This window comes from Balaenoptera physalus (assembly GCF_965194825.1).
Source record: "Balaenoptera physalus genome assembly, chromosome: 8".
NCBI classification, from domain to species: Eukaryota; Metazoa; Chordata; class Mammalia; order Artiodactyla; family Balaenopteridae; genus Balaenoptera; species Balaenoptera physalus.
The window spans coordinates 101,674,438-101,693,148 of record NC_138887.1 but is presented as its reverse complement, the minus strand read 5'-3'; the positions used below and the strand labels follow the sequence as shown (position 1 = coordinate 101,693,148).

Sequence of the window (18,711 nt, the reverse complement as noted above, 5' to 3'; positions counted from 1 at the left end):
ATAGCAGAGTCCATCTTCATTCTTTTTTTTAAAAGCTAGTTTTCTTTCTTTTTCTTTTTAATAGTAAGTCCTGTGCATCCCACGTGTGCCTTACCAAGAGAGTGTTAGGTCACTTTGCCAGCATCTTCTTAGGCTGCATGCAGAACACCTTTTACTTGTTTTGAGAACAGGTGAAAGACAAAACCTATTGAACCCGTGGCCTCATTTATCCATCCACCAGCCCATCCATCCATCTATCCCTCCACGCTTCCACCCATCCATCCATCCATCCATTAAGCAGTGTATATTGAGCAACCTACTGTGTGTCAGGCTCTGTTCTAGGATCTGGGGGAAAACAGAACAAGAACATGGCAGAGATGATTCCTGCCCTCATGATACTTCCATTCTAATAGAGAAGTTGGACAATAAATAGGATAAATACTAAATGAGATGGTGTTCCATGCTTTGGGAAGAGGATAGGGACTCCTAGTGGGGGTGGCAGTCTACAATTGTAAATAGAGGGGTCAGGGAAGGCTGAGTTGCCTCACTCACCTCACTCTATCCGTGGCTCTGCCTCATGGAGAAGATGACATTTGAATAAAGAACAGAAGAAGGTGAGAGATTGAGCCCTGTGGATGCTGGAGGAAGAGCCTTCCAGGCAGAGGGAACAGCCAGTGCCAAGGCCCTGACACAGGCGCATGACTGACTGGTCAAGGAACAGCGAGGAGGTGCTGTGGCCGGAAGAGGGTGGCGGGAGTTGAGGTCAAAGAAGTTTGGAATCCACGGGCCATGGAAAGAGCTGAGTAAACTTGACACTTCTGGGTGCTCTGCAAGGGAAGAGAACATCTCTGTGCCTTGTTTCTGTGCTCCCCTGGCGTTCCCTTGTACCCCAGTTCTGTCCTGAAGGTGTCTATCCCCCAGGCAGACCACAGCCTGAGGGCCCAGGCTAAGAGAAGGGTGTGGGCTGGAGAGCATGTGGGTGAGCATTTCCTGGGCTCTGAAGCCCCACTGCCAGGATTCTCTACATGGCCTGGGGAAACTAAGGTTAGAGGGCACCTCCCTCCAGCTTCCCCTGTAGTGTCACTGCAGCCGCTTCTCCTCTGAGCAGGTTCCTTCTGCTTCGCTGGGGCAGGAAGCTTACTGCCTACAAGCTCCCTCTGTTCCAGATTTTCTCCCCTCCCTGCGCACACAGGTGAGATAAATGAGAGAAAGGCCCTTCCCAGGAGCTGCTGGGCCGATTCCTCTGGTGGAACGAGTTTCTGATGAATCTAACGTGAAGCCTTGAAACCAGAAGCGGTCAATGATGCCCTCATGTTGCTCCTGAGGGAAGACCGAAGTGCGAAAGAGGGCTCCAGTCAGCAGCTGGAGAGTGGCACGGTGAAAAAGAGACAGTCCTTGTCCTCTGGAGGACTGAGGGGGACACTCCTCTGTGACCCTACACCCAAAATCCTGTGTGGAAGTTAGTCTATTTCATCACACTCCCCACTTCAGCAAAAGGCTGACTTTTCCATAGTCATCATGCCACATTGAGGTGTCAGCCTTCCAGGGGTCTAAAGGAGGTACAGGAAGAGCCCAGAAGGCCCCTGAGGGGAGCACAGAAGGGACAGCGGTGTCCCCTAGCTCACCCGCAGTTGTTTGTTTCAGACAAACCCTGTCTTTGGGCCTGGGGCTCTGGATCTAATCTGTGACTGCCCCTTCGCTGAGCTGCTCCACGAAAAAATTTTCTGGAAAGGGACAGCCAGGTGTGAGTTTGGGGAGGCTCTGAGAGCTCTGGCATCTCTGTTTTTTGCTTCCTGGGTGTGAGGATGAGTGACAGGTCGATAGATGTCACAATAGCACTTTGGTGTGTCCCCAGCCCTCTGGCTCATCTGCCACTCCACCGCGAGTGCCTGACTCCTGCCTCCTCTCCTCCCCTCCTCTAGGCCCACATGATGTTCCAGAACAACCCCACACCGTGTGCGTGGGGAGCGGCCTTACTCCCTGTTGCTTTTCTAATGAGCCTTTTCTTCCTCCTGAAACCACACTCACACACCCGAGAGCGCCATATCGACTGCCCTCTGGGTTGCCATGGAAACAGAGCATTCTTCCCTCCTCCCTCCTCTCTGTTTACCTTGGTCAGGGACTGCGGCAAAACCCAGCCTGTCGCGGAAGGAGAGGGAGGACGAAAAGCCAGCCGCTCTAAACCAGATCATTCCGGTTCAGAGTGGTGCCCCCGCCCCTTTCCAATCCTGAGAGCCGCTCCGCTAGGCGTGGTGGGCTGCACTGGGAGGCTCTGGGCCCTGGGGCGGACAGGGTCCGGGGCTCCTCTCTCCGGCCTACCCCTCCTCTTCCCTGCGGGGCTGGGTGTTAGCAAAGTCTTTGCGGTGCTGGCCCAGGTTGCTGGGCCTCTGCCCAGAGGTGGGCAGTTATTCACTGCACAAGGGCGCCCTGCTGGGGGTGAGGAGGAATGAGACCTGAAATCCAGCCCTGCCCGCTGCCCCGGCCCAAAGCATCCTCACCCTGCCTGGACCACTGCCATGTCCTCCTAACAGAGTCCTGCTTCCTCTTGCACCCTCCCTGCGGCAGCCAGCAGCATCCTTTTGTGTTCTCCTTGCCTTAAAGCTTCCCACTGCTCTTAAAATAAAAGACGAACTATCTGCCCAGCTCGTCATGAGCTGCCTGGCCTGCCTCTCCTTTCTCGCCTCCAGCACCTCTTCTTCCGGGTTCCCCTTTCTCCTTCCTTCTAGAAGACTCCAGGAGGTGGGTTTGGTCCGTTACAATAACATTCTTCCTCATGGCGCTTTCTAGCTCTTCCTGCACATTCACTGGGTTCTTAAAAAGGCTTTATCTAACTTTTCTGTGTAAAACGTAAAATAGTTCGTATTCACATTAGCCCCCCACCCCGACCCCCAGATGGAAGCTCCCTGAAGGCAGGGCCATATTCTCTGCCGCATCCCCAGCACCCGGCACTGCGCTCGGCACGTAGTAGGTAGGTGCTCAGTTAGGGGCCGACCCAGAGGTAGTGAGCGCCGGACCCCCTCCACCACCGCCACTTCTTTCCGGGTCCGGCTGGGTGGCGGTTGCCCGCTCCGGGCGGAGCTCCGCCGGCTCCATCCCCGCTAGGGGGAGGCAGGGGAGCCACCGGGACGGCTCTTCGCGACGCTTGACTGCAGCACCAGGCAATCTTGCTGCGGACGGAGAAACTCGACTCTTGACCGCCCCGCCGTGTGTCCACGGCCCAACCGGGAAAAAGCCGGGGCGGCAGGGCGGCGGGGGTCTCACTGCAGGATTGGAGGTGGCGCGTTGGGGATCCGGCGTCCCTGAAGCTGTAACCCCAGCGCACCCCGAAGTCCTGACAGCACGGCCCTCCCTGCCCCAGCCCAGGGCTTCACAGCCCGGAACAGCCCACCCCCGGGAGGCTGGGGTGGGTGGATGTGGTTCTCCAGACGCCCTTCGATAAGGGTTTTTTCGGTAACGACTTGCTGCCTGCAGCCAGGCGCCGCCCGGCGGGTGACAGTTATTACAGAAAACCTCTCGGAATTGCAGGCAGGGCGCAGGGCGCCCCTTTTCTGGGCTTTGCGGGTCAGGCTAGCTCTCGTGGCAAATCACCTGACTTGGCTTGTCTTGGCTTCGCAATCTGTGAAATGGGGTAAGACCTCCCCATCCTTTGAATCACCCAATCATTTACAGCCAGACTTGGTCAGAAGGGACCCAGATTTACGGTATCCTGAAGAAGAACTAAATTGAAAGAGCTGTGAAATTCTGCTTTATAAAGGGGAAAAAAGGAAAAAAACAAAAACCAAGAACACACTTGAAAAAACAGCAGCCCCTGCTGCAGCTCTTCTTACCTCCCAACCTTACAACTGTTAGCTCTTTTGTCTTTCTTTGGATACCTTTACATCTCTAATTAATGTGCTTTCCTGGTTATTTGAGACATTCTGTATTTTTCCTTCCTGGTATGGAAGATGAGGATTTATCTCACTTCCATCACTCCGTCTCTCCTGCCTCATCCTCTTATATTTAGTTTCTTTATTGGTTATTTTTATAATTTTAGTAAGTAAAAGTACTTCACCTTTCTTGTTCCATCAACTCCAGAGAGCAACCTAATAATGCTTACTATGTGCCAAACATCGTTCTGAGCACTTTACATGTATCTACTCATTTAAGGCACACAATAATGTCAAGAGACAGGTTATAGTTATTAGCCCCATTTTAGGGAAAAGAAAACTAAGGCCATTTTACTATTATTACTAGTGGTTTTCCAAGGGGGAGAGGAGGGGAACGTGGGTGGCCAGTCTGCCATCTTCACACTGAGTTCTAACAGAGCAAGTTTTGGGAAGCACTTATTCTGGCCTTTGCTCTAGTTCCCTGTTGGGCAATGAAGTGTGACAGTGACAAGTAAGGTAGGGAGGTCTCCTGGTCATCTCAGCCAGTACCAGACAGTTAGCTCAGCTTGTAGGACAAGGATTCCCAGACGTTGCAAACCAGCTAAATTATAATCAACTGAAGAGTATGTTAAAATAACTCACCTACAAGAACAGAATCTTTGGGATTTGGGCCCGGGAATCTGTTTTTCACAAGCATGCCTCGTGCTTGGAAACCAGTGGGTCATAGGTGAGTCTGGCAGCTGGCCTTGTTCTATTCCATACTCCATTTTCAGCACTCTTCCTCGGAGCCTGCAATGAGCAAGTGGGTACCCTTTACTGTGGCACTCACTAACGAACTACCTGGCTTTTGCAGTAGACCTCCTATCAAAGTAGGATCAACAATTTTAATATGAAGATCAAGGTGAAGAGCTAATGCAAGTCCAGTCCTAGTGTTGATGCTCATGTATGATGTTCACCATTATGCTCCAGGCCTTTGGTCATAATCACAGAATGTTAGATCTGAAAGGGACCTTGGAAATTATCTAGCCAAACTCATTTGACAGATGAGTAAACCAAGGCCCAAAGGAAAGCAAATTGCATACAGAACCATTATGGACTGAGCCAAGAGCCAAGCCCTGGTCTCCCAACTCTCCAGGTTGTCTCTTTCTAGAACTGTACTGTCTAGGTAGCCACTAGCCACGTGTAACTATTTACATTTAAATAAATTTAAATCAAAAATTAAAAAAAAAAATTTTTTTTTAATTTGTTTTGTTTTTATTTTTTTATTTTTGGCTGCATTGGGTCTTTGTTGCTGCGCGCGGGCTTTCTCTAGCTGTGGCGAGCAGGGGCTACTCTTTGTTGCGGTGCGTGGGCTTCTCACTGCAGCGGTTTCTCTTGTTGCAGAGCACGGGCTCTAGGTGCGTGGGCTTCAGTAGTTGCAGCACGTGGGCTCAGTAGTTGTGGCTCGTGGGCTCTAGAGTGCAGGCTCAGTAGTTGTGGTGCACGGGCTTAGTTGCTCTGCGGCATGTGGGATCTTCCCGAACTAGGGCTCGAACCCGTGTCCCCTGCATTGGCAGGCGGATTCTTAACCACTGCGCCACCAGGAATGCCCTGAATCAAATTTAAAATTCAGTTTCTCAGTCACAAGAACCACATTTGCAATGCTCAAGAGCCAGCAGCTAGTGGCTACTACATACTGGACAGTGCAAACACAGAACATTTCCATCCTCATGGAAAATTCTATAGTCTAGGGCTGGTCTGGAACCTGGGCCTTTCATCTGAAGGTAATATGGGAACTGGATAGTTTTATCAATGTCTTCTCCCCTCAAACAATTACTGCAGAAGAGTAACTCAAGAGAATGTGGTTGTACTATTCAGTTAACAGTAGTTTAGAGATAGCATTTTGACAAACTAGAATTTTATGCATGAAACTGGCAGAACAAACCCACCCAAACCAACTAAGCCACTGAAAACTCTCCTCCTAAGCTAAGATGGGTCTCATCTAAGAACCAAATCAGATACTAACATGAGTTCATTTCGAAGCTCTGGCTGGTTTAGAAGGTGTAAGGTCCATTTCTTATTCCTGGTAGGTCTGAGGGGAGTATACTTTAGAAGAGACAGGAAAAATAAACCAAAGGAAATAAAATTGCTCTGCATAATAACTGTAAAATGTTAACTGTAAGGTGGGCTGGGAAGGCTTATGAATTAATTAAGGGGTAGAAATTGTATTTTTTCCTCCTTGTGGATTTATAATATCTAAGATTATTCATCTCGGGAAGGTGTATTTGATCCAAAAGTTTGTCAATGGAAACACTGGAAAACAAAAGGTGCACGTGCAATTCTGGATGGGAGACCTTAAAAGTGACCAGACTTGGGAGTGCCCACACCTACTTCGCACTTAAGAGACATGAAGGAAAGTACTACTGGGAGAGGGGATCTCATTAGAAGTGAAGCTACACAAAGCAGAGGTCTTGGAGAAGGAAACATCTGGAAGACCAGTTCCAGAACTAGGAACTGTGGTTTCATTCCCAAAGGACCCTGGCGAAGGGCTCAGATCCTCCTGGGGCTTTTCCCTTTAATCATACAGATAGTCGTGACTCTGCATGTAAAGGTTCACATTCTTCCTCTGAATTCCCTGTAGCTCCTCCAACCCTTCAGAAGTCTTGATACATCCATATAAACTTGTGTGGAGGTGGTTTGTGGAATATATGGGAGGGGGCAGTAAAAGGGAGTATGCCTTGCCCCACAGTTACTCCCTTGCTGATGTCCTGGAGGGAGCCGCGTTGCATTGAGTGGACTACGTGTGTCCAGGAGTTCCAGAGGGGGAGCAGAGAGAAGGCGCCCACAGTGGGTGGCTGTGAAAGTTAAACGACACAGAGAGAAAACTGGACCCTGTGGGGTGGTAAAGGGAGTGGTGGAGGTAGGCTGGACTGATGCTTGGGTCATATAGGTGAGCTCACATACACAAATTACTGTCAGACAATCAAGGTGGCCTTGAACCAAATAGATCTGGATAAGATTTATTGATCAGATTGTTTTAGAAAACCAACAGCAAAACACTGACAAGATACATAAATACAGATTGGACATTTTAGGGTAAATTCACTATATTTCCTACCTGCTTGTAGGAAACCAGGTAAGGTGGGAAAAGCTGTCCTGATCATATGGCATGCACACCAGACTGCAAAAGGACTTCCACACTATTTAACAGGACTGTGGCAAACAGCTTTAAAGTAAGGCAAGCATCGTGTGTGGCCTAAGCATACCCTGTACCAAGAGCCAAGCCCAGGCTCGCCTCAGAGACTGCATGTGAGTGAGGCTTCCCTTTCTTGCCTAGTTCTTCCAGAAAGATCCTCATTGGCAGGTGCCTTTACAGGGAGATGCCTGGCGCTGTCCCTGCTCAGACTCTGTGTACAAGGAAGTGGCTTTAGAGAAAGTGTGTTTCTGATGCCTCCTTTGTATTCTAAATGTGCAACTAGTAAAACAGCAATTACTACAGCTTGGTGAAACTGCCTCTGACTCACCCTGTACAGTGACTAAGCAGGGCCTTTTAAAAACTTCTAAAAAGTGAAAAAAATAAAAGATAAAAACATGAAAATTATGTTAAAAAGATAGTACCACTTTTGAAGCACAACTCAAAACTTCTTTCCGTAACACCAGATGAGGGAAGAGGTCGCTTTCCACCAAATCTAACGACCTTAGAAGGGAAACGCCACTGCTGGGCATGATCTGGTGGCGATGCACACAGAGGTTACAGAACTCTACCAAGCCTACCTCAGGCCCTGCCAATGCTCCTAGAGCCCCGAGGCATTTGGGGAACCTAAGCAATTTAAGCAAATGGTGACCAGTTTTGGAAGCTTATGATCATAGGACCATAAACCCTCATCCATCCTGGAGCTCAATGCTAGAACAATGAAGAATGAGGAAATTGACTTTTTGTGCTATATCAGAGTGCTGGCAGGTGGACAATTCAGTAACCTATGCCACCTTCTAAACATCTTTAAGACCACATAAAAACAAACTGGTTTTACAGAATTAAGACCAACGTAGTCTTAGAGGATAATTCAACCTCTCCTACAAGCCAAGCTATATGGGTTGTAGGAAAGGTTGAGGCTCCTTCAAGAATAGTGGAAAAGCAAGTATTTGCAAAGATCCAAAGAAATGTATTCAAATGATGGGATTTCCTCTGCATCATACACAGCTTTTTTCTTCCAATATGTGCTAAGAGTTCTTTGGTGGTTATAGGAGAGACAGCCTAGAACTCAGGGCAGGAGACTATGCCAAAGCAGAAGAGTGAAGAGTGACATCTAAACTCACCATTAACCGCTGTCATCAGGTTGACCACCTACAGCTAACTGGGCTGCTTATATGTTTGCTGGTTTCTAGCCCCTCTGTGATTCCTGCTTTTCAATTTCTAACTACACATTAGCCCCACTCCATTGAAAAGGAGGTGCTTGTGGGAAAGGGTAGGGAGAAGGAAGAACTATAAATCAATCAATTGTTTGATAGAAAAGTTGAAACACTGATTATCTATGGATTTCAATTATCTGTGCTTTACTCGGGTAATGAAAGATCACTGTTACTATACCTTTTGCTTAGAAATGTTAATGTTTATTATTATATTTTTAAATCTAGCTATGTAATGGACATGAATAGCTTAGAGCAAATTTTTACATCATGTCACCAGGGCCCTGAAAAAAGAAGATCTGCCAGTAGAGAGGGTTTCAGTTTGGCCCCTGAACAGTTAAAATTTCAATCTATTCTATATTGGTTTATAGATTTTCCAGAATATGGAAAATACCTTATTAAATGAAGAAAGCATCATTTTCTTCATTTAATAAAGTATTACTTTCACAGATAAATTAGTATATACATGGGAGAACTCATAGTATTAAATATTAGGTTTTAATTCTCCATTTAGAAAACTCCTTACAGGTAGACTTCCTTGTTCCTAGGCAAAGAAATGTAAGAAGATATGCAAACATGAGACAGTACAAAGATGACTGGGGAAAAGTCTCAATTCTAACAAACCCAAGAAACAACAAGTCTCTGAGTTGGAGTAAGGAAACACTGGACTTGAAAGTCCAGCTTTACCAAGAGTTGGCCTAAGCCAGCCAATCACATCTCAAATTTTTGGTATAATTTGACTCTAAAGTAATGAGCTGGCTTCCCCAAGACAGATACAAAATAGAAGTCTACCTGCTTTATAGTCACACCTTATATATAATCTGTATATATCCATATGTGTTTCTATATATTGCACTTAAACTTACAGGACTGCAGTAAGATAGCTGGGAGTACCTCAAAGAGGCAGAGAAGCAGCAGGCATAAACTTTCCTAAATCAAGTAACAGTGTCAGGAATTCAGAGTGCTGGTTTTGGATATACTAAAATGCCTGGTGACTCCCTATATAAAATTCTAGTCATCTACATTTAAGTCATCACACACACAGTCTCATTTGGCATTCAGAACACGTGCACATGTGTGGTTCTATAGCACTCAGAACCGATCATACTACATCATTTTCACTAGTGTTATATTAAAAGAAGACACTTTAGACCAAAGATATGTACTTTTATGAAAACGTCACACACAAGGTCTTGGATGTCCGGCCTCCAAAGTCTACCTCAAAGAAGACCGCCTTCAGAAGGTTTTAAAAAGGATGCTAGCAAGTGTGGATTGAACCAGTCGCTCTTTCAGCTCTCTGGTGTCACAGAACTAGAGACCTGCTTATATCCCAAGGACTATGGAAGGATAAGCACAGAGGCTGAGCATTCAGTCTTTGGTCCCTATAAATCCAGGACATTGTAAATAGAGCTGCAATGAACATTTTGGTGCATGACTCTTTTTGAATTATGGTTTTCTCAGGGTATATGCCCAGTAGTGGGATTGCTGGGACATGGAAGCAACCTAAGTGTCCATCAACAGATGAATGGATAAAGAAGATGTGGCACATATATACAATGGAATATTACTCAGCCATAAAAAGAAACGAAATTGAGTTATTTGTAGTGAGGTGGATGGACCTAGAGTCTGTCATACAGAGTGAAGTAAGTCAGAAAGAGAAAAACAAATACCGTATGCTAACACATATATATGGAATCTAAGAAAAAAAAAAAAAGGTCATGAAGAACCTAGGCGTAAGATGGGAATAAAGACACAGACCTACTAGAGAATGGACTTGAGGATATGGGGAGGGGGAAGGGGAAGCTGTGACAAAGTGAGAGTGGCATGGACATATATGCACTACCAAACGTAAAATAGCTAGTTAGTGGGAAGCAGCCACATAGCACAGGGAGATCAGCTCGGTGCTTTGTGACCACCTAGAGGGCTGGGATAGGGAGGGTGAGAGGGAGGAAGACACAATAGGGAGGAGATATAGGGATATATGTATATGTATAGCTGATTCACTTTGTTATAAAGCAGAAACTAACACACCATTGTAAAGCAATTATACTCCAATAAAGATGTTAAAAAAAAAAAAAAATCCAGGACAAAGATCCTTTTGCCACCCTGGGTAGTGTGACTTGTTTAATTATGGATAGTTTCCACCCAAACATCCAGAGACTAGATTGGAGTCATGCAGCAAAGCTTTGTTTTGAACTAATGGAGCTGCTCAGACTGACCTGCTCTGGAGAGAGCTCCTCACTGGAGCAAGCCTAGCAGTGGGTGGTAAGAAGTTAAAGGCCAGACTGGTCATGGCAAGAGGGGGATGGGGCCTCTGGAGTAGTTGCTCCTTTCCCTGCCTCCCTCCTACCCCCTCACTCCCCAAAAAGGACCCAAACTCACAGATGAAAGGTTGTTACGAGACCTTGCAGAACACAGGCTCTATGAACTCAACCCCACATGGATGGGAGGTTATAATAAGGCCTGGAGGTTAGGAGTCCAAGTCTAGAGGCCACATTTTTCTCTTCCCCAGAACTGAACACTAGATGGTAACTTTTCAGCCATAAGTCAAAGGTGATTTTAAATCCACACATGAGCCTAAGAGATTCCCTTCTGGGACGAAGGAAGAAGAAGAAGAATTTTAAAAGCTAAGCGAAAAAGAGGCACTTAAAGCAAAAACATGTCCCTAGTCTCCCCTCTGAGTCTCCTGTTATGACGTAACCAACGGAATGATCAGCACTGTGCCCTCTTGCACACCTTTAGCACCTTTCATACACCGAAGGACTTCCAACTGCTCATGTCTCAGTGACCACTCTAGCAGCCTGATGGCAAAGCAAGTAAAAATTTAGGTCATTTCTTTTTTAGAATTAAACTACAACACAAAACAAACCAGAACTAAAATTTCACACCAAAAAGTGAATGATCCTCAGTTTCATTCCTTCCTCATGCTAGTTTTAAAAATGATACTTAGTCCTTCAGGAAGAATGACCTGTGGCTTTTCCCCAAGACCTTTTATCCAGTTACTAGGCAATTACTCACAGCACCATGCACATTAAAGCAGACAGAAAATGAGGCAAAAAGCTAAGAGAAAAATCAAGGGCCAACTGGCTTTCTAGAGATAAAACCCATTGCCTGAGAATACAGTAGGTGCATGGCCCAGAGTGAGAAAAGAAACAGTTCTGGAAGAGATATGGGAACATATGTATAACGGATTCACTTTGTTATAAAGCAGAAACTAACACACCATTGTAAAGCAATTATACTCCAATAAAGAAAAAAAAAAAAAAGAAACAGTTCTGAAAGGAAATGGCCAATATGACAGTCAAAGCTCACAGCCCAGAGCAGAAGCCCTCCCTGCCCTGCTCTACTCCGGCCTCTCATGAACTTACATTTATGTCCCACAGCATTTATGCCACACACTTAGGGTCTGCAATCCCCCACAATGAAGTCAAAAAGATACTTGAAACCATTAATAAGCATAGGAGAATTTCAAAACTGCCCAGAATGAAGGACTTTGACCACCATAAATTTCTTGATTTGAAATGTTCTTGGTGCCATAATTTCTAAGAGCAACAACAAACAGCACCACTATAACACACAATAAAGTCTTTAGACAAGTCAACTCTAACCGCTGCTGGCACCATAAGGATGAGAAAAGAAATCACTAATCAAGAACTGCTGAGCTGCTGAACTTTTCTCTAAAGTCAAAGGATCGGTTTGGGCACCTAGGCAGCAAGACATCAACCACCGCTGCCATTAGATCCAGCTGCTCAATTAGATGTACCTTTGAAAACAGGAAGTTAAACATCTAGCTTTCCCTATAATCTGCAAGAGTCTCAAGGTTAGCCTTCTTGTTCTATCCCCAAAACTTCTTGTTGTTGTTGCTGGATTTAATTTTTTTAATTTAATTTTTGTTTCTATTGATGATGTTGCTTTAATTTATAGAGCACTGCCTGACAGGGTCATATGTTTAGAGTTCCTTTAAAATTTTCTTTATCTTATCTTGATTCATAACATTATTAAGGTACTTTCAGACTTTCCCTCAACTCCATCAAGGAAGAGGGAGTATGTGAGTATGTGTGTGTGTACTGGGGCAGAAGGGAGAGAAGCAAAGAAAAAAGCACGAGGGAAAGTGAGATTCCATAAACTTAAAACAATTTACAGAAAGGCATCTGATGTATTTTCTGAATAAGGCCTTGATCAGGGTAACCAATCCTCTCTGTAGCACATTCTACACTGCCCATAAATAAAGGAGTCTCTTTAAATTAACATTTCCAGTATCAATGAACAGTCCAGAAATCCTCATTTCAAGCGCTCGATGAGTCCCTGTGTGAGTCCAAGGTGCAGAAGCTGTGTCCGGGAGAGGTTTGCTAGGTTGGGGAAGGCCGCAAGCAGCTTCTCCCACGCCAGTTCCAGCAGGCTAGGAACCACCAGCCAGATCTTAAACAACGACCCAGTCCGTTTATTTTCGTGGATGTTCACCACTCCTCCATGAATGTACATGCAACCAGCCTATGAACAAATGGCAGTCAAAAGAGGATAAATTCACATGGGAGAGAAACAGGTACTTACGCTGAAGATTCAGCCAAAAAGTTCACACTAGGCTGAATTAGACGACAGGAAACAGAAAAGTTTCTCACTGATCCCAACACAGTGCAGAGATCAAGAAAGGCTTAGATACTGAACGAGTTACTAAGGGAAAAGCAGGAGGCTGGTTTTACTTCAACAACAACTCCAACAACGGTAAACTAAGACTATATTAGGTATCCACTGTGCCCAGTACTAGGGTACAAGGTGAAAATAAAGGTCTTTGCATTCAAGAAACTAGTAGAATCTTCAATAACATGACATCTTGGGGGTAAAACTATTCTGCCCTCCCAGGAAACACCTTTGATATCACTGTCAGGGCCTGAATGCCACATGTAGCATTTCTTTTACATTTATGTTGCTCTTTTAAGCTTGTATGTGATGGTTTTTCTCCCCTTTTCTCAGAGGAAGAGCTAGCTCTGGAAGAAAAGTTTTTAAAAACACATTCTTAATCCAAGCTTTGTTAATATCAGAATTTTTTTTTTCTTGCTATATCTCTAAAAATATCTCCTTATCATCTGCAACTACATAAAAAAGATACGAAAATGAAAGCTTACTGGTGTAACAGCTGCACAGTGAAAATAAACTGGCTCTGGCATGGTAGCTGGGAGCTTTACCCATTGAAAAGTCTGCAGATTCAACTTCCAGATATCTCCCAGGATCACTTCTCCATTATAGCCCCCGCAAATAAACACATCTATCAGGAAAAGAGAAAGCCAAAATCACACAAAGGAAAAGGGTCACAGTGACAGCATGTCCTGTAGTAGCTCTCACGGCTAGATGACACGGGAGCAGTTCAGTCCCCATACCATAAAGGACTCCAGCTGGCAGGCCGCTCATGCTGCTGTCCTGTCCCTCACTAGAGTTCGGACACTATGCTGGGATCTTTGCTAGGGCTAAGGATGCAAACCTCTGAGGAAGTTTCATGTCTACGTTCTCAAATTCAAATACCTACAGTGCCAGGCATAGGAAGTGAATGAGCAAGAAGGTTCAGGGAAAATAAACAAATAGGTCCAGGGAACAAACAGGAGTACACATGCTCTAATGAGGAAGATGGCGATGCAGCTCCAGCTCATCAATGCCATGTAGGACTTAGGGTCAGCAATTGCCAGATCTTCCAATTTTTTAAAAGACGCTGGAAATCCAGGTTTTTTGAAAAGTGAAACATTTTGATTTTTAAGTATTGGCCACTAATTCAAAAACTGTAATACACACATGAGCCAAACAGAACACATCTGCAGGCCACCAGGTTGCAAACTCTTCTTTTAAATAACATCCTGAAAAGGATAGACATTTTTCTGCCCATAGAGACAAACATTCTCTACTTAGACAATTAACCTGCAATGTTCAGTTTGGGGGCACAAAAGAGGTTTTTCCAAGCTTTCTTCAGCCCAAAGAGGACAGTTTGAAGTCCCATTTGATCTGTACCAGTTATTTACGTCAGGAACAAAACCTTCCCAAAATCAAAGGTTTTTTTATTATTGTTCTTGTTGTTCTTTTTGTTTTTATAAAATCAGTTAGTTATAACTAAGTAGACAACATGTAACAAAGGCTATGTGAACCTTCAAGCTAAATGCCCACAACTATAGCTGAATTCCATTTGTATGGTGCCTGGACTCAAAGAACCAAACGAATACATGTCTTAACTCAGATCCAGATCAAGTTTAAGTCAATACAATTAAACTATAAAATACACTGGAAACTTTTCTGGCTAGGATTTAAAAAAAGTATGGCTCCGTTCTTAGAGAGGCAAAGCTGAACAACGCCACTATCTATAGATCTTGTCCAAAGAGCAGAAGCAAAATAAAAAGCGCCTCTGTACTAGAGATGGCAGCATAATCCTAGTAAAATCTGAACTAAGCTGCTGAAAGGATACAGGCTATCAAACTCATTTACACACACCTTCCTCCCCTCCAAAAATTTAAGGTGGTATATCCAACTATAAAATAAGCTGTAAATTAAAAGACAGGACGGTTTTCCAAAGAGGAGTCATTTATTACACTCAGATAAAGCAGCTGCAGCTGCTTTCTGAAGCCATACAATGCTTGTGTTGTAATACAGCCAAAGAATGAGCTAAGAGTTCTATCTGGCATCAGATAGAGAAGAGAATAAACTTTATGAAATTACACTCTGAAGGAGCTATTACAATTTTAATACAATGTCTACCAAGGTCTCTACTGTATGTCAGGATTATTAGTGTTACCCACCAAAACCAGAGACATCTGTTGAGGTGGGGTGCCGAACGATTAGGTGGTAGAGTAGAAGCTTATTTATCACTTATTTTTGAGTTCTGTGATAACTGAGGGAACCCAAACAACACATTAGTTTACTTTATGAAAACTGCTGAGAGATGCAGAACTTTATGGATTTCCCTTTAAGTATAAACTAAAAGAAACAGACTCTCCCCAAAGTTATGCCTCTTTTAAAGAGTTATCATTAAGAAATAAAATAATCTCAGTATGTACAATTACAAAAATGGAACCAGCCTGTTATTTGAAATCCTTACCATTTTTTATCTGAACACAACTGTGACATCTTCGGGCTGCAGGAAAACCTGCCAAACACATAAATACAGAAATTCCATTATTCACAGAAAGACTGGGAATAATGGTGATCCGACACAGCAAAAGACATACTATGAATAACTTGCTTAAAACAATCCCTTTGTCGCATTAAAGCAAACATTGACTAGTCCTTCCAATCCTGCCTTATTTCACACTAGAATAAATCCATCGTAAGTTTCATCATAATGATATAACGTTAAGGTGTCAGGAAAACAAAATGAGGTGGCAGTAGGCAGGGGTTACTAGTGGCTTTCCCAAGCCCTTTTACCCACAAAGAGACAGGTAGATCTTCATTTAAGTGCCTACTTTTATCCTACCCAGATTTCCTCTCTTCCACAGAATTCAGCAATCCCCATTAAAAGTCTATGCTCATGGGCTTCACTGGCGGTGCAGTGGTTAAGAATCCGCCTGCCAATGCAGGGGACACGGGTTCAAGCCCTGGTCCGGGAAGATCCCACATGCCAAGGAGCAACTAAGCCTGTGCGTCACAACTACTGAGCCTGCGCTCTAGAACCCGCGAGCCACAACTTCTGAGCCCACGTGCCTAGAGCCTGTGCTCCGCAACAAGAGAAGCCACTGCAATGAGAAGTCTGCACACCGCAACGAAGAGTAGCCCCGGCTCGCTGCAACTAGAGAAAGCCTGCGCCCAGCAACGAAGACCCAATGCAGCCAAAGATAAATAAATAAATAAATAAATAAATTTTTAAAAAATGAAATAAAAAAAATAAAAGTCTCTGCTCAGTTGCTGAGGAAGAATAATAATTGGGCTAAGGAATACAAGTAATTTCTTTTCTTTTCTTTTTGGCCACGCCGCACGGCATGTGGGATCCTAGTTCCCAGACCAGGGATCGAACCCGTGTCCCCTGCAGTGGAAGCTTGGAGTCTTAACCACTGGATCGCCAGGGAAGTCCCACAAGTAATTTCTAATACCAATTCAACAGATATTTTTCTTCTCATATAATGCAATAAAATTACTTTTTCTCTTTCAGAACAAGTAAAACTATAAAATACATTTATTAAAGATAAATGAATCAATATTTTAAATTTACCTATTTTTTCATGGGGTTTTGTTGCAATTTCCTCCCATGCATTCGTTTCAAGGTTATATGCATGAATCTTGGAGAGAGAAAAAAAAAGAGGATACACAAAAAATTTTAGCTAGCCTGAAAACTGGATTTTTCAAAACAGCCTGTACAAACATATTCTTGGTTGAAAAGCCTTCTTTTCCTTTGCTATTCTCTGATCTTTCCTAATTCTAATATAAGGCAAAACATTAAATGAAGCAATTGAAAATTAAGCACATACATAATTTTATTATTTTTAAATCACAGAAAAGAGTGAAGAAAAAAGGTGGAATTCTGCAACTTGCACATTTTCTACAATGAACATGTATCATTTTTATAACAGAAAAAAGCAAGTGTTGGTAAGAAAACATGGAACTGCAGTTTTGACAAAACTTGAAAAAGACCATTAAGGTTCCAAATCAGGAGCTCTGAGGCCTACAGATTTCCCCCGGGACATGGATTTAGAAATGCCACAGAGACAGATGAATAAAAGCCCTTCAGAACTCAGCTTTCTGAAGTTAGTGATGTGCAGTCCTAAACGTGCCTGTTCTTTTTAGATACACAGCACTGACAATGAGAGGGATGTGACATTCTGAGAATCCTGGTTCCAAATCTAATTAGTTGCTCCATTTAAGCTACTGTATCTTTCTTTTAATGTCTTTTCTCATCTAGCATAAAGGGATAATTCTAATAAAGTATTTTCAGTGTGTGATTATGCAACTGTCAGCTGGAAAGCATATCAGGGGCACAGAGTTCAACCTTATATTATAAAGAGCATCTAACACAAAATAGGTGTGGATGAAGAAACTGCTTGAAAATTACAATATCTACAGTAACAGAATTGTTACTTATTATGCTTAGTATAACACATGCCTCTCTCTAGCCTTCTTCCTCTCTCTTTTTTAATATACCTTGTTTAAGGAATAAGCTGTCCAAGAAGTACCACCTCCCAAGATGTAAATCCTCTGCCCATCATGTGCAATTTCATGTCTGTATCTGAAAATATACAATAAAATACATTTATAATTATGGGAAAAATGATCTACCTAAGATTTGGCTGCAAGACTTTTTATTGCATCATTATTTATAATAATAAATTATTGGAAATAACCCAAATGTTTAATAATAGTGAATTGGTTAAATAAATTATACAATATATAAAAAATGGATTAGCATGCAACCAATAAGAATGTAGGAACAGAGGATGGTTAATATACTGAGAACTTCTTTTCATGTCATTAACTGAAAAAACAAATCAGTTATATAAGAGCAGATAGGCTATAATCCTACTAAGAATTTATAGATATACAAATATGCAAAGAAAATGACTATAAGGATACATGCAAAATGTCAACCCTGGTTATCCCTGAGTTTAGATTTTGCTTTTTATTTTCTTTATTTTGCTTATTGGTATTTTCTAGATTTTCTATAATCTTTTTGTGATAACTTTGTATAAGGGGGGAAATAATTACAGTTTTAAAAAGTGATCTGCCTACATTTAATTAGAAAGCTTAGACTATGGGCTTTCAAATTAAGACACTTATTTAACAGATACAAAAATACCAGAAAAATTATGCTACATAAAACTGTGAATATAATGTGAAACACCTACCAGAACTTTTATCCAAGCAGTCTAGCTAAAAGCTGAAACAAGTTATAATATGTCCATAAAATGATTCAAAGAAGGCAACCATGTGAAAATGCTTTGAAAACTTAATTTATTTCCTCCTTTCCCTGGAGGCCCTGGTGCTGATAAAATAAATTACATCAAAATTGCTCCCCATACCAAGCCATCTCCCAAGTCCTCTCATGGTAGTTCTGCAATAATCAGCCCACTAAGATACTACAATAGAAATAAGTCTTCCTTGGCACCCATATGTCATTTTCTTAAAGGCAACAAAGACATAATAGTCTAAACAGTGAATAAAAAATTATTTACTGTCTTTGCTTTTAAACTAGAGGGCAAAAAAACCTCTTTAAGTTTTCCAGTGAGTTTAATTCTAAGAAGAGGCAACTGCTACTAGGAAAAAAAAAAAGTGAAAGATCTACGACTGCTACTAGAAGGCAACTAAAGAGAATCACATGATGTTTGAGTGTTTAACAGAGCACTTAAAATAAATGACCTTCCCTTCCTTTCTTCCATCCATCCAACCAACACTCACTGAGTACCACTACGGGGCAAGGCACTGTGTTCTTACTGGGGATACAGTTGTGAGCAAATGAGCCAAAGAATCCTAATATGCAAGTTAAGAAGGGAAATCAAAAAGTTAACTAGAATGTAATTAT

At 43.1% G+C, this 18,711-nt stretch overlaps 1 protein-coding gene across 5 annotated transcripts in view; it reads right to left on the bottom strand.

Moving 5' to 3' along the window:
• Window positions 1-15: 15 nt before the first annotated feature.
• The window catches only part of KLHDC10 (kelch domain containing 10), a 65,756-nt gene continuing 47,060 nt past the window's right edge, over window positions 16-18,711 (bottom strand). For 2 of the 5 annotated variants that reach the window (XM_082473087.1, XM_082473088.1), the window contains 5 exons: window positions 17,337-17,421; window positions 16,411-16,477; window positions 15,304-15,351; window positions 13,355-13,494; window positions 6,814-12,722 (listed from right to left, as the gene is read on the bottom strand). In XM_082473087.1, coding sequence (XP_082329213.1) covers window positions 12,513-12,722; window positions 13,355-13,494; window positions 15,304-15,351; window positions 16,411-16,477; window positions 17,337-17,421 — 550 coding nt within the window. In that variant the 3' untranslated portion in view covers window positions 6,814-12,512. Of the gene's footprint in view, window positions 4,635-6,813; window positions 12,723-13,354; window positions 13,495-15,303; window positions 15,352-16,410; window positions 16,478-17,336; window positions 17,422-18,711 lie in introns of those variants that run through there. The other 3 variants (XR_014266843.1, XM_082473090.1, XM_082473089.1) reach the window with 3 other exon arrangements.